The sequence below is a fragment of the Pygoscelis adeliae genome, unplaced genomic scaffold, assembly GCF_000699105.1.
Source record: "Pygoscelis adeliae isolate BGI_AS28 unplaced genomic scaffold, ASM69910v1 Scaffold336, whole genome shotgun sequence".
NCBI classification, from domain to species: Eukaryota; Metazoa; Chordata; class Aves; order Sphenisciformes; family Spheniscidae; genus Pygoscelis; species Pygoscelis adeliae.
In genome coordinates this window covers 327,342-343,823 of record NW_008824938.1, presented here as the reverse complement: position 1 = coordinate 343,823, position 16,482 = coordinate 327,342, and the positions used below count along the sequence as shown (strand labels likewise).

At 40.8% G+C, this 16,482-nt stretch overlaps 1 protein-coding gene across 1 annotated transcript in view; it reads left to right on the top strand.

Moving 5' to 3' along the window:
• Positions 1–16,327: 16,327 nt before the first annotated feature.
• Positions 16,328–16,482, top strand: part of SPTLC1 (serine palmitoyltransferase, long chain base subunit 1) — a 41,158-nt gene continuing 41,003 nt past the window's right edge. Inside the window, exon 1 of the mRNA XM_009325375.1 lies at positions 16,328–16,384. Within this exon, the coding sequence (XP_009323650.1) occupies positions 16,328–16,384 (57 nt within the window). The remainder of the gene's footprint in view (positions 16,385–16,482) is intronic.

The window sequence follows — 16,482 nt, the reverse complement described above, 5'->3', positions numbered from 1 at the left end:
ATATTTTTCAATACCTCAATAGCCAAGAGGTGTTTCCAGGTTGCTTCTAAATGGAATGTCCAAGTAAAGAAAGGTTGATTTACATTTAAGAAGTAGATATAAACTAATTTGAGCTGATCAGTTTCCATCAGTTCATACAACATGTACCAGGGCAATATACTTACAACAGTATGAATGAATGTTCTGTTCTTTCTTGAATTTCAAGTTAACATGAAGAGAATTGCAGAGTTCCACTGAAGTCCTCCAACACACATAATTTTTAACCATTACAGTTTCTGAAAGAAGCAATTTATATTAATCAGGGAACAGTCTAAAATCCATTTGAGAAGAAGACAGTCATACATGCATATTACCAGGTGATTGTATTTGAAAGTTTTACTTACAGGATGCTATTCCCAGCCCTTTGACATGTCTGTTGAGGATACAGTACACTTTACAGTGCAAATCTGCTCTCTAGTGGCAAAAAATTACCACACCAATTTTACAGAAAAATCCTTAGTTAATCCTGATGTAATGACGTTAATTCATTGTTGTTTTGCAAGAGTAGGTAATAAGAAAAAACAATAATTAATGCAATAAAAAATTGAGCAACTAAAACTAAGAGTATTTAGCTCTGTTTAGATCTCATAATTCTAGCTCATTTCTCTGGCTGTACGGGATCAATCTTTTGTAATATAGACTTAAAATATATTTGAGGTAGGCTGGGTAATAATAAGAAATTTAACAAAAAAGAGCTAATTTACTGCTGGTGTGAACTGTGCAGGGTTTTATCAGGTTCGAATCAGCAAGCTTGAAAGCTTGTAAGACTGGAATGTCAACTCCCAATGCACATGCACATTATTACTCGTCAGTAACACTTCTTTCCCTTTAAGCTAGGAAGTAACCATAGAAATAAGAGACAGCAATGTCATTAGATCATTTTAATAATTTCTCAGTTACATCTTTCCTTGCATAAGTTTTCAAGAGAGACTTCATGAAAGACCGGGAAGAAATATTGCACAACTGAATTTACAACTCATTTCACTTTGGAGGCTTTTAAACCTTATTATTAGCTCCTGAAATCATGATTGTGTTTAGATTAGGCTGAGTAGCACAACCTTTTCTAGCTTTTCAGCTACTTCATTTTAGTAATTCACACATAAATGGGTGTTCACTTATGAACACTGGGAGATTAAACTACAGTAGAACAGCTAAATTGGTCATGACTCCCACCTGTCAGTACTTGGCTGAAATACCTACATGGGTTGAGGAATGAACCGCCAGTTTCCAGTCCAGGAAGTAAAGGCTGCCCAAAACTGGCCGTTTTAATATGCAGAAGTTCAGCAGCAGCTAGGTGTGCATTTTCAACTGAGGGCACAAAGAGGAGACTGATGACCAGTTCTGCTATAGCCTCTAACATACCTGAGAGCATACTGGCAGGATAAAACTGACTTTTATGAGGACTTAAGAGGATATAAGTGACTTAAGAAATATTTTGAGTTCTCTTTATACCAATGTATTTGTATGGTATTTGGTGGATTTCTTAGATGTTCAGAAAGAGTAAGAAGAGTGGAAAAAGAGTGGGTTAACACACAAAATGAGGTTGCATTTCATAACAAACAGAGCCTTCTTAGAGTACACTGACTTTCTTAATTGCCAGCCCTCAAATCTGGGAAGATAAAGCAGACCACCAGCTTTTGGAAACTCTCTTTTTAGACACTGCAGCAAAAAGTTTGTATCAGTTGAAGTCCCGACTCTGGATTTTCAAGACAGGAACTCATTCAGATGTGCAAATGCACACAGCTGCATAACCTGTGCACCTGCTGGTCAAGAACACCTATAAATAGCTAGTCCTTTAGCACTTAACCCTGCTATGTTTTTGCACTGCAGTAGCACACAACAGTTCCTCGTGGTGCACTGGCACTTCTTGTACTGTAACTAGGCAACAGCCCTATCAAAAATCTTTGCCCCAAACAGCTAGCAATCTATGGGACCAATGTGACAACAGCTGAATACAATTAACAGAATGTGGGAGACAGACAGACTGGTCTGCATAACAGAAGCCATCACAGTGCAGCAGCTGCTGAACTAGCAAAAATGCTCTGTGCTGGCACCATGCAGAGGATGATCTGCTGAGGGATTTAGAGGGGGCAACAAGGTTGCTTTGTGTTTGTACAAAGCTCCTTGCTCCTTGCAATACATGCAGATTCGCATTATAACCAGGTTGCTATATAAAGTCAGCCAAAATTCTGTGCGAAGTAGACACAGGTATTTTGTTTTGTGTACAGAAAAAAAGTAGTTATGGGAAACTAGTGCCTGGGGAAGCAAGCTGTTCAATTCTGTAAGAACAGGACACCTTGTTGTTCTGTCCCAAACATACCTTAAGTGGGCACTCTACAAGCTTCTGTTGGTATTTCTACCCACAGAATTATTCTACAACGTGAAAAAAATATCTGCAGTACTAAATTCAAACCTAGCTTGGCTCAAGATTATGCTACAATGTCAAGGGATACCAATTCAACTTAATTCAACTTAAATCCAGAAATATTTACATCAGGACTGATGTTAAATTCAAAGACACAAGTTTTTAAGATAACTTGAGACACAAGTTTTTAAGAAAAACTGAAGATTATTTCATATGGATTCAGCACTACAAAACAAACAGTTCAGATAACTTACCCGAATTTTCCAATTGGACTACCCACGACAGTTAAGGTGGTAAGGAAACAGATGCACCTGCTGTTCCCTGGCTGATCCGTGTACATACACATGGTAAGTGTACAAGGAAATCTCATACTTTGCCTTCATAAGGTGACAATCTAGCTCAGTTCCAAATTACACCACATCACTTTTTTTTTAAGCAAGGATTGCCACTTCTGCTCACACTCTGATAATGGTAGTAGTAAAAGATTACTACTTTACATTGTTCTTTTTGCACAATGTTGTTTAAAAGCACTTGCACACCCATAAAAGATTTGTATAACCATAAAAGACTGTCCCTAGCTAAAACAGTCCAAAGTTAACACATTTTTAAGTCACTGCTTCACAGCTGTAGTTTCCAATAATTATGAGATTAGTACTGATACACCCTGATGCTTTTAGGAAGCATTGGGTCCGACATACTTGCACCACTTCTAAAAGAATTGAGAAAATAGAGGCAAAGCAGTGTTGCTCACAACATGAATAACTGCAGAAATTGCTCAAAACATCCTTGGCTAATGTTTTGCAGGAGGTCAAAGAGAAAAGTAATTAGTGTGCTGGAAGATATATAGATACAAACTAAGCTTTTATCTGGGGAGCAAGCTGTCATAAGACATTTGTGTTAAACCTGGGAGGGTGAGGGGTGATCATCAAAAAGCAGAAACACTGAATACTGGAGAAGGGAGGGAAGGCCTTGTGGTTAAGATAACATGCCTCACAGCAGGACAGTCAGGAATGAATTACTAGCCACAGCAAGAATGTAGGGCAGTATGTCAGATACAGGAACGATATTTTTCCAATGAAATGGTGTCAGCATTTAATCCTTTCTGGCTTGATCTTCCTCCATCAATTAGTTCTTTTTAATTTGTAAACTATTATCAAAAAGTTTCTCTTGACAGTATAACATAATTGACAGTTTGATCAAGGATAAAAGATGATGGTTTGGGGGCATTCATTGCTTTAGGACATTCATGTTTACTGTCTTATAAGAAAATATAAAGCATGTTTCATAAGAATGGAAAACTGTCTTGACCATCTAACCCCCAAAACTGGGCCTGGAATTAGATAATAGCTTGGTTTTCATTCTTATCCCCACTCATCACCAAAACTGAAATTTGGCAACTGCAGGGTTTTTTCCCTCACTTTTCCTCACCCAAATAAAATTTTTACTAATTCCTTGACTAGAATCTGGATCAATAGTGCTAACAGGAAAAATATCCCAACCCCCCCTGCTCCTGAACCCCCCCCCCAACAAACCCCCACCTCCCCCCCCGCAAAAATGAGAACCATGAAAAACCTTTAGTTTATATTAAATGTATTAAACAGATAAGAAGTGTTTGTGGGCCAACTGCTATGACTGGAATAATAAAAAACAGGTAATGAATGAATTATTCTTCACATGTTAAGCTCCCCCTTCATCAGCCTATTTCCCAACAACCCCAGCATAAAAGCTTTCTGCAACATCGGTGCGTCTTTGCATCTCAGCACCTTGCAACCCCCCTCAGAAATCACCCGGAAAAGACCACCTTTCTATTGCTTGTGTGTTGTCACTCAGCACCTATCCCCACAGTGTCTGAGCTCCTGCTAGCGCTTAAAACAGCGTGGCTAACATCTGCCATATGTTGTTTGTACTCTCATCCTCCCCCCCAGGGAGGAAACATGCCATAAATAGTTTTGTTTTCAAGAGGATTTACTTTTGTTGTTGGGTTTTTTTTTGTAGCACATGTGGAAAACTAACTTATCAGAACTTTGGCCCCCAAAAAAGGGAAATTCTTTCAGACAGCCTGACAAACATCACCGAGTCAGCAATGTTCCCTTTGTGGGTGGCAGAGCACACCTCAAGGGCCTCCTGAGTGCAACCGCAACTGCAATATTAACTTGTGGGTGGGAGATGGTCTTATCCCCACCCATAGGAGTGTCACAGATCAAACCCCAATACCCTGAGTTTCATGTGGAAATCCAGAGACACACAATTACCTCAGTATTATAGGTACTTGGTGCAAGCTGCCAAGCAGTGACGTGTTCAATTTCTGAGCAGTATTAAGGTTAAGATCTATGTATAGTGTTTATGGTAGCCTGATTTTGTGGTGTATGCAACCTCTTTCTGTTATTAATGACTCATCTTACTTACACAGGAAATACACTTAATCACAGCTGCCATCTAGGAAGATCAACACCTAGCAAAGAGGGGGTGTGCGGGGTGCTGAACATTCTCCTACATTGTTTTGTGTTTTGTGGTTGTTGGGTTTTTTTAATAAACAGAGCCAGCCCATATAGTTCAGAGCACTGGTATCATTTTCACATTTTTTCTGATCCCTGTGATTATTTTGCTTAGCCGCCTCTGAAATTGCTTTAGCTAGCTAAGCTTAAACAGTGCCTGACTGCCATGATATTTTCATTGGTAAAGCACATGAAATGCTGTTACGGTTGTGATAGTGAATACACTGACAATGTGTTACACTGGGAAGTCAAAAGACATTTGAAAAATCCCTATGGCAGACGTGAGCAATACAATTCTTTTTAACATCTTAGTTTTGTCTTTACAGTAATTTGTTTTTCTATTGACTTTTAGGTCAAATGCCCTTATTAATAGGAATACTCTTACCGATAGGAAATGCATTTTCTTAGCCCCCCCCCAAAGAGTAAACACCGTAAAAAAAGAGAAATGTATGTCTGAAAGAAGATTCAGCAGCTGTCTAATGATAGACACTGCGGTACAGATTTTCCAAATGGAAAACTACATAACTGTGTCATCTGAAAGTTATATAACTACAAATAGATGAGGTGCCAGCAATAAACAGTATATCGTTTTTCCAGTGAAATATCAGTGTGCCCCGATCTAAAATCCCTCGGACAATCGTTGTGACAATGCCCTTTCCACACTGAAGAGATTCAAGAAAAGCTTGTCAGTATTGCTGTTTCCATTTACCCATTGATATATTTGCTAGGGGCTGGCTCAAGGCTGCTAACCAATCCTATGCAAGTCGCATATACTTTAAAAATAATTTAGTTGCAATGGGACCACTGCCAGGTCAGACCCAAACCGGTAACTTCCTCGTCCTACTGTTCACTCGCAGCGCACAACAGTTCTATGTAGGAGCCTTCTAGGGTTAGGCTAGCACCTTGCTTGGCTGAATGAAAGGGCTTTCAGGATTTTTCCAGACTGCAACAGATATACCAAAGAACATAACCATCACTTCAAACGCTTGCTGAAGCATCTGGGTGAGTGGGCCCTTCTTACAGCTCTGAGGTGAATGAATCAAGAAATAAGATCTGGTTTTCCAGCTACACCATCTTGCCTTCTTGCTGATCTTTCCTAACACACGCACAAAAACAAGCGCACACACACAAAAATCCTCAGATCTTTCCTGGAGTCTGGCATAGATGTGTAAGGTAAGCATAATGACCTCTGTTATTTTTACTTTCCTACAACACTATTGCATGAACTCTAGTGTTAAGTGGCTTCAGTGCATTGCCTCTCGCTGGCAGCAGATGTCCCCTTGTGCCCATCACTTTGCATTTGTAAAAAAGGCTAGCAGTTGCAAAATTACCTGAACAGTTTTCATCTGCTGAACAGCATAATTTTTTTACTTTACTTATTTCCACAAAGGTCTGGGAATATGCAAAACATGTTGCTTCTATGTTTTCATAAATGCAAAACTGAAGGATCAAAAGAAAATATAAAAATTCTGTGAATTTTAATTCAGTTTTTACCTTATGCTTTTAAACAAAGAAAATTAGGATGATTATTCTCAGTTAACTTTGCCAATTTACCACAAAAATTATAAGTCAATCCATAAAATACACTCCACTGGGATTTAAATAAATTTCCTCTCTAACACAGAACTTGTTTTTTGTAATGGGCACCTAAATATCCATTCTCAGATCCTGGTTTTGGAAGGTTAGAGATCTAAATCAGAAAACAAGTAAAATAATTGGAAAATTTTGGATTTGATGTCTTGTACTTGACCCTGCATTTCTGAGGGTAGCAGAATTCATTTCTGAGTGTGCACTACTTTAAATAAGTGTAAGTTCACAGCTTTGGATACTAGACCACCACAGCTTTTCTAAGTCAGTGGGAGTGGGAGTAATCCCCTTGAGTCAGTTACAGCAGACAGCCACTGTTAGCTGTCAGAGCTACTTCAGTGGAGTTACAGAAATTTACACCACTCACCAAGGATTGTTTTGGTGGTGGGGTCTCAGGATCTAGCCAATAATTGTGTTCTTTCAAACCCTGCAATGCACTTTTGCAGTCTTAGGGACAACAATCTGCTATAGAAGTTTTGCACAAGTTTCTCTATGAGGCAATACAAGTGTGGTTAAGGGGGGAAAAAAGGCCTTGTTTCTGTAGCTAGCCACACATGTCCAATTTTGGTTAAAATATTTAACAGAAAAATCACTTGGAAAATGTACTGTAATTTTGCAAATGGGTTTTACACATTTGTTTCTCCATATGGAATAAAGAAATGTGTCTGGGAATGCTGGTACCACAACTCCAAATTCTTATTGTCTCGCTCACTTCCTGATGAGATCCATATACAAAAAGCCTTGAAATATGAATTGACTGTAAAAACTCCTGTTGAACAAGCCACCCGTTTCACGATAAGACTGTTGGGCAATTTAACAATGTATGATTCCCATTTCACCAGCTGTGCTTGGAGCAGAAGGAAATGCGGGTAATGTCACAGCATCACAAAACTGAACACAGAAATCCAAGGAACTACTGAAGGAAAGATGCCACAGAATCTACCTAATGGTTTCCCTTTCTTTCTACATAAATACAGACATGATCAAAGAATCAGACCAAGACTTTTTACCTCCCAGATACAGAAGGAACTAAGATTTGCTTCGAAGTACCTCTAAATGTTCTCAATGGTTTTCTCTTTTTGACGAAACGTAAATGTGTTATAATTGAAAAACACCGCAAACCTACCAGGATAGAAAGTGATTGGATTACTTTACTTCCTGGTTTTGATAGCAACCATCAGAGCTGATAAAGTTGATCAGCTTCTTTGCACAGAAATTTAGCAAAACATATCTTTTTCAAGAATGAAGCATTTATCAGACTTTTCTCCAGATTTCTTCCCCTTCCCCAAAGAATCAAGTATTTGCATTTGCATCAATCAGTGGTCTCTGTTATTGATACTAGTCAAATAAAGTAAGCTCTCATCTCACATTCTTCTCTATTTGATAACTGCCCAGATAGTGAACATGTTTGTCCTTTCCTGTCTCCTGGAAAAATAAATCAGAATCTTTGGAGAGTTGTTCTGTTTTGTTACTATGTTTAAGCAAAGACCAACTGATTTTAAGCTGCTTTATCATCTTACATGTTAATTAAGACTAGTGTCATCTTTTTAAATAACCAGTCAAAATATAACCCAGGAGTACAGAAATAAAAGCCACAAAGAAGAAATAGCAGCTGAAAACTGGCTTGCTTGTTTTCCAAACCAAAAAGGCACAAGCTAGGCAAGCTCCAGTACACTGCATTTCTCAGAAGACTGTTCTAAGACATCAGCTGTCCTATTTTTAATATGAATCCTAAAGTGAAACAATGGTATAAATGGGAATTTATATTTAAAATATCATACCATTATAGCCGCAAAATTGCAGCCATTTCCTTCAAGAGAAGGAAAAAAACTATTCAGATAATCAGAAATAATTAGGAGAATATTCAGACGGAGCACAAGCTAAGTTGTGCCAGTTTTTTCACTTGAAACTGCACACCAGCTTTAGCAGCTAACATAAACAATTGTGCGCAGCAGACTTGTCTTTCAGTGCAAACATCTTACAAAGCTATAAAACCAGTAAGTGTTTCACGATGCTGAAGAGTGCACTGGGAAATTCTGAAAAGCTTCAAAAAACAAATTACTCTTTTCTTTGATTCCAGCAGACTTTCACTTAGATTTTCAGAGGTGTCAGAAAGATCAGAATCTGTCTTATAAAGCCACCAACGTTCACCCATTAACAGGGACTGCGTTGTTGTCTCAATTCCCTGTTCAACCCTACTGTTCTGCTCCTTCCATTTCAACAATTACTTTGTGCAGGAAAAGTGTGTGGAGGCGTTCTCAGTCACTTTATTTCCTGGCATTATCATTTTATCCCATTTATTTTATCTTTTAAATGTCAACTGCTTACAATTACTTAGTTTTGTGAAACATCTGGGGTGACTATGGATGCTTAATAATGGAGAACACTGTTCGTATTCCACTAATTGGCTATGAAACAGCAGCTGAATAGGGAACTACGTTTTTTACTCAGGCCTTACTTGGGTAAAATCATACAGTTTAAAAGCCAGGTAACAATTTCAGAGTTTGAAAGAGCATTGTTCTATCAATTCAAAAATGTTTTCAACCACATCTGTTCTGAATTCATAGCAGTTATGTTGCAACTCTCTGGGTAGCAAACATATGCAAGGTGTTGCCTGTCAGACTTGACTAGCTCAGCCAACACATGCACACACGTTTTACCTATAACCACAAAGGATTTTAGTTTGTGTTCTGGTATGTGTTACATGGATCTGTAAACAATACAGTGCCTTTCTCTGCTTCAGTAGATTGGCAAGAATGATGAGTTGGCAAAGGACTACTTTGTGTTTTTCTGGCTGAAATTTAGTTGCTTCTTTTACATGGCAATTTTACAAATATATCTTCAAGGGAGCAAACTCCATGGTGAAAACCATGCATTAAAATGCTGAAGTTACCATAACTTTTGAAACTTCCCTCTACTCTGATAATGCCATCTGAAGTCTCTTGTTTCTAAACTCGAGTATGCTATTGAGAGTTTTACAATCACATGCTGCAGACTACACTGTTACCTTAAAATGCAGAACGACCTAAACAGCAAAGGAGCTGAAGAAAAAACAAACAAACAGAAAAAGCCCCACCAACATCTGTAGAAGGTGTCACAGAGTCAATCAATGCATTAGTAATCAGTGCTTGCTACAGTCAGCACAATGGAGTTACTGAGACCACTGAATATTCTGCAGACCTTAGTGAAAAAACCCAGTCATTAAAGAGAAAGACAAAGACTATGTTCTCATAGACAGCTCAACCTGCTCTCAAAGCTCCTGGAAATGGTTTGTGAAGATTTACAGCTTGCTTAAAACTTGAAATAAACATTCAGCCTGAGGATGTTAAGACAGCATGGGATACTAAAATACTTTAATGCCCCATGGTGTTACCTGGCTGTAAGAAGCTACCAGAAATTGAGCCATGTGCACCACAATGAAGTTATGATCAAGAGATGCTTTTGCTTTCACCAAAATCTGCAACTATTTGTCGCCATTCCATTCTTCCTAAGGGCAACAAAAATAGCGACTGCACAAACTACAATGTCATCCCAGTTTTGATCTGAGTTCTGCAATATTGCAGGCCTGAAGAAGTTCAACAGTTCTTTTCTACTTTTCATCAGAAAGATTCATTGGCAATTAACTGTGGAAGAATGAAGAGGATAAATCTGTTCTTAATCTTTAAATAAGATCTGCTACCTGAATGGATTTAATATGCATTCAGATTTAAGACTAGGAACTGGGTTTGTGGTACTTGATCCAAAGCCAATTCATTAAGGCTGGTGCTGGAAGATAGGTATCTATTGCATTTCTTTGTATCAAGAGGACAAAATTGCCATTTTAATCTTAAAAGTGCAGCTTTAAATCCAGTACACACTGTTCCCATAAGGATCACTGCATCTGGACCGCACTCTAAACCTGCAATTTTGGGGAACACTTACAGTCACAGTCCTGTGCAGGAAAGAGCTTAGCTCTGACATGGACACAATCTTTCACAGGCTCTGTGCAAGATCTCTTTTGAAACTGAAGTAGGAGGTAGCCACCTACCTGTAACATCATGACTGTGTAATTGCCTATTCATCTGCCTAGTCTTTGCAGGCAAATGAAATCTACAGTACACACTGCTCCATTTTCAAAAAATGGACTGAATTATCTTACTTCAGAAGATTCCAATATCTGACTAGAACAACGAAATTCTCACCTCCATCTAGGACTCAAAGCATACTGGTACCCTCACAACTTTAAATGGGCAGCTTCATGCTCATTTACTTTTTTTAATGGATCCTTTTTTGACTCATCTAGTTGCAACAATGTGAAGTGAAGGCTGCATACGTCACACTTTTGTGCTTCTCAGTACTGCAATGTCTAAGGCTCTGTGCATCAGAATAACCTGCAAATGATGGTTCCACTGCTTGTTGTTGTAAAAGCACTCATTAGAGACCCTGTTTTTATGTAAGACAGCCAGTGGATAACAGTACTGTAAAAGTAGAGGGGTTTGTACAAAGCAGTGTCATCTTTACGTAACCACACAGGTTAAAGGGCTATTCGGGCTGCATTAGGAGGCAGCTTTTTACCTCGTCAGAGCATCAGAAGATGAAGTCCTCCTTTAAAACTTCTATGACAAAATAGTAAGTATGGAAAACACTGCTGACAAGAAAGCTTCTTAGACATTTTGTTTTAGACTAGAGTCCAAATCTTCAGGTAAATAAGCTGAATTGACTCAGGGTTAATATCCCTTTGCTTCTCTTCTAGTTTCATTCTCAAGAGAGGAGGCCTGCATGGTGGTAGTTAAGGAGGTATGGAATGTGAACCTTTGGAGCCAAACCTCATGAGCTTCTGTTGGTCATGTTACCAATGGCTAGAATTTATGCCAGTTGTGTTTTCTTTCTCATCTTGCAGGTCACGAGTTCTGCCTTGCGTATGGTGCATGTTATGTTGTGTTACTTAAAATTCATGTCAGATCAGCCCATTACACCACTTTTCAAAAGCATATGAAACTTACTTTTCAGCCTAGAAAAAGTCAGTCTGATGCAGACATATACCTTTATTACATGTCACTTTGCACACACATTTGAATCTAGTCAGCTTGGACAATTTGCATGTGAAGAGCTGACAGTATTTCACAATATACTCCATTATTTATTTTGACTGAATTACTCTCTTCCTGAAGTGATCCCAACTTCACTGTGGTCAACCTGCTTTTAACTCCATCAGAATGACTTTGCATACAAGTCTGCCCATCGTGTCTGCCATGTTTCTAATCCAAATATGCTGTGGGAAACAGCAATTAGTCAATTCAGTGTGTGCAAAAAGTGGGACAAGAAGAAGTGAAGAACACAAATTCCAAGCTGTCCTGTTTAATACAGTGCTTGTGTTTCTAAAAGAAATGAGATCTAAACTGATACAATTTGGTCGTGCTGTTTGGACTAAGGTTTTCAAGTAAAAGATGGACATCGGTTCAGCTGCATATTGAGGTGGGGGAAAGAAGCAGGTGAGCCACCCATTTATTTCCTTCTGCAGTACGGGCAACCAGCCCAGCAGAAAGTTCTGGGCTGCAGATCCCCAACCTGAATATGTCTGAAGTCTTGAATCAGAGATATGTGGGATTTAACCACACAGGATACAAAATCTAGCTCTGCAACGGCAATATTGCAACACTGCATACGGGTAACTGGCTCTCTGCACGGCAAACATTCTCATTTGAACAGTGTCTGTTCTGTTAGTGGTCCCAGCAGCCTGGCAAAGCAGCTCTTACAAGTTTCTAATACCAGTTTTCTTCAGTCATCACAGAACTGGGCCTATCTGTTGTCAATTCCATTTTAAGACGCTTAGTTCTGCCACGTATTGGAAACTTTGGTGCTTAGCCCAGTGCTGCCAAGCCCGCCTGGGGAACAGGCACTGAAAAGAAGCGTAAGCAGGAGACAGACTGCTGTGCCTACATCCATCTCTGTGATAAGTTAGCTTTTTGTTCCAAAGATCCACCTTTGGCTGAATATGCTTTAAAAAGAGGACTCTGGCCACTCTTACACAGTTACAACAGTCATTAACTCCAAACAGTTGAGGTCAAATTTGGTCCCCATTTTATGCCAGGAAAACATCATGTCATTTCCACTTCATGCCACTTTGTCACTACAGTTGTTCATGGTGCCATGGTACAGTTTGGGATAGCTAGAATGTACCAATGCTCTGACCAGTAGGTACCCTTATTCCTACACAAAGCTCGTGTCAAAGGTTGCGATCTCCAGATGTTTCCCAGGCAGATCTAAGACAGGTTTCTGCTGGTGAAGTTAATCCAGAGCTAATTCTCTACAGAACTAGGATTAGGCACATTTCCAAGATGCAGTGGTGCATGGCTTGAGATAACACTAAATTTATCCTGTGCTCCACTTGCCTTGTGAATAATTACTCCTCTGCATATCAGGTAAATTACAGAACTTGATATTCAAGTTCTTCTTGGCACTTGCACAGTACTCTTGCAACATCTTTCCGCTTCCTACTAGGAGTTGGGACACGATTTTTGGGCTTAATACTAAGCTGCCAACTGACTTTGGACATTTTCTGTGCTTGCTGCCAGCATCATCTTGGTTGAACATCAGGTTTCAAGACAACAAAAACTAAAAAAGACTAACTAGTCGTGCTGGTTTTGGCTGGGATGAAGTTAATTTTCTTCATAGTAGCTAGTATGGGGCTGTGTTTTGGATTTGTGCTGGAAACACTGCTGATAATACAGGGATGTTTTAGGTACTGCTGAGCAGTGCTTACACAGAGCCAAGGCCTCTTCTGCTTCTCACACCCCCCCACCAGTGAGTAGGCTGGGAGTGCACAAGAAGCTGGGAGGGGACACAGCCGGGACAGCTGACCCCAACTGACCAAAGGGATATTCTATAGCATATGACATCATGCTCAGCATATAAAGCTGGGGGAAGAAGAAGGAAGGGGGGGACATTCGGAGTGGTGGCGTTTGTCTTCCCAAGTAACCGTTATGCGTGATGGAGCCCTGCTGTCCTGGAGATGGCTGAACACCTGCCTGTCGATGGGAAGTAGGGAATGAATTCCTTGGTTTGCTTTGCTTGTGTGCATGGCTTTTGCTTTACCTATTAAACTGTCTTTATCTGAACCCATGAGTTTTCTCACTTTTATTCATTCGATTCTCTCCCCCACCCCACTGGGGGGGAGTGAGCGAGCGGCTGTGTGGTGCTTAGTTGCCAGCTGGGGTTAAACCACGACACCAGTACTATCCTGCTATTCTTGCCAGTACAAGATTGCTTTCCCAACGCTTTATTTATTTTTTTTATTATTTTTTGCGGGTAGCCACAGAGCCAACAAGTTACAACTAGGCACACTGAAAACACAGTAATACAAGCTAAGCTTTCACCACCCAGAACGTGTAAGAATGGTTGCAAAGACTCCCTTATGTCCCTAAATCTCCTCAGCCATCGCCCCCCTTCTGTGTGTGTGGTTGGAGGAGGCAGGGGGGAAGTGAATGACTCTCAGGACCTATTCCCACCAGCACCCCCATTTCTCTTCCCACCATCCCCTCTTATGTGCGTATCTCCAAAGCAGCAATACAAGCAGGATGGCAGCAACCACCGCCATCCCCTCACAGTTATGTGTCACTTCCTACTGCCATTCTCCCCCCTTCCTAGCTGATAAAAGTGCCAGGTCGAAAGGAGCCGGGGGTGAGACCCAAGAGTGCAGAAAGAGTGCGGACATCATTCCCTCACTTCCACTTCCAGCTCCTACTATCTGTCTCATACTTGACAGAGTAAGAATGAAGAAGCCAGAGGAAGAGCTAACAGAGCAAAGAGGACCAAAGATAACTGGCACTGGCTACCTCTGTGACATTTAGGAAAAATAAAATTCCTGATAGCCGTACCAAATCCCATTTTTCTGCTTCTGGAGTGACCAGAAAACAACTGCAGATAACTGGCATGCCAGCACTGACCCAGGGGAGTTGAACTGGGAATTGAAAGCAGGGTATGGGAAACGAGTGGGTTGGTGACGAAGGTCCAGAATAAAAGCAGTTTAGGAATACTGTGCAACTGGAGGATGTGGGGGGGGGGGAAGACAAAATTTGACACTTCCAGAGCAGGAGTTTCCATAGGGCACTATATCAATAGTTTTTGTCAGGACTTTAAGTTCAGAGACAGGCTCAAAATGTTTTTCCTCTCCCCTTTCTTCCCAGCCGCAAACTGCCATCGCAAAGGACTTCACCCTTCACCTCCCACTCTTTTTTGCTGTCAGAAGTGTAGCAGCCTTAAGCAATTAGCAGCAGTGGCCTTGTGTTGGAACAATGAAACTGCTGAACAATAGGGATAGGCTCATTATTGTGAGAGACCCAGCCCTATGATAATCCAGACCAGGAACTCCGAATTCACTGCCAGAAGAATTAGTAGTTAGTACATTATTAACTTCACTGCATTTCAAGCTGGGAACAATTCATCCAGTGTTTCACAAAATCAATTTCTTAGTCTCCCAATCATACACATGTATGTCAAACATTGAAAGTCAGAATCCGATGTTGAGAGCAGGGGTGTAACTTAATCTGCAGCCCACCAAGACAACTTATGTGGCCCACTCTTCTGGGGGCAATTTGGGACTGGGATGCATACCAGACACATTCTTTGAGGCTGGTAGTAGCAGCCATCTCCCCAGAGTCCAAGACTCCTCTCCAGCACGATGCAATGGCCACAGAAGTACTTCACAGTGAACAGAATAATTTTCATGCAGCTAAAAAACAAAAGGAACATTTATTGTTTCTGTCTTGACTTTTCAGACAGCCTCAAACCACATTTTTTTCTCTTTACTCTGTAGAGCCTGGAATTTGACAAGTGTATCATTAAGTTCAGAAACTCGGGGAGAATATTAACTATTATGCGTTTCAGTCAGCGGCAAAGTGAAGTTCACTGATTTTAACCATCCGCTACTGTAAAACTGTAAGTTACTGTTTGCTTGTAGTTAGCCACAGCACCCAAGGTTTTTGCTATCATCTGTTTAATCAGCTGCTGCCCCAGGTTCCTCTCTTCTAGCCACGGTGAAGACTAGTCAGTGAAGCCCCAAAGGGTGCAGTTCCACGGTGCTCCCAGAAGACCATCAGAAGCCTTCCACAGCTGTTTAGCTCCAGTGAAGCAGCTCCCAAACAGCTCCTTTAGCAGCAATGTCCTTTGTTCCCTTTCCATCAAGTGCTACCTCACTTCCTAAGCAAACTTCTTGCCAGCTCCCCCTCCTCTCCACTGCCTTTTAGGCAGTCAATCTAGTCCTGCGCAGCTGTGCACAGGGACACAGCCACCTCCCCACACTCAGGTGCATCCGTGAAGGTCTTCACCATTAGTATTTTTCTTCACAGGGTTTCTCTCTCCCCAACAATGCTCAGCTTTTATGGCTGCTCACTTTCACAAGACTCTTAAAGCTGTAATTTCTCTTCTTATTTGAATTTACTTATCATTTCCACTAAACTCTGATTTTGCTTTTGCCGTTTAATTCATTAGCCAAGTATCTGAACAACTGTTTCTTACAACAACAAAGTCACCAGTTACAGGTACAGAGGCAGCGAGCGTAACGTGCGTTGACGAGGTACCAAAGCACAGGATCTGCTCCTTGGCAGATTCCAGCCTGGGACGGCGTGGGGCTGAAGAAGCCTGTGGGTGTGGAGAACGCGGCACCAAGATTACGCCAGCATGTTCCAACAGCAGGACCGGGTTTGAAACGCAGTGAGGAAGTACACACCAAGGCATCCGAGTTCTTCTTATGCAAGTTCATCTTATAGCTGATTTCTTTATTTAACACTGAAGAGCGCATCTTCCCAGTCCGGCCTCTCTCCCTGATCAGGGCCGCCAGAGAAAACAGCAGTTTGTGATGGCGATGACGGGAAGCAGCAACCGTAAAGTTACCCACGCGGGAGCAGGGGACAGCCACATGGTGCCAGAAAGCGTTTATTTATAAACCACCACTACAGAATTTAAGAAAAGCGGCTCCAAACCCGCGCCCTCCTTGGCGACGCCAGGCCGCCACCCAGC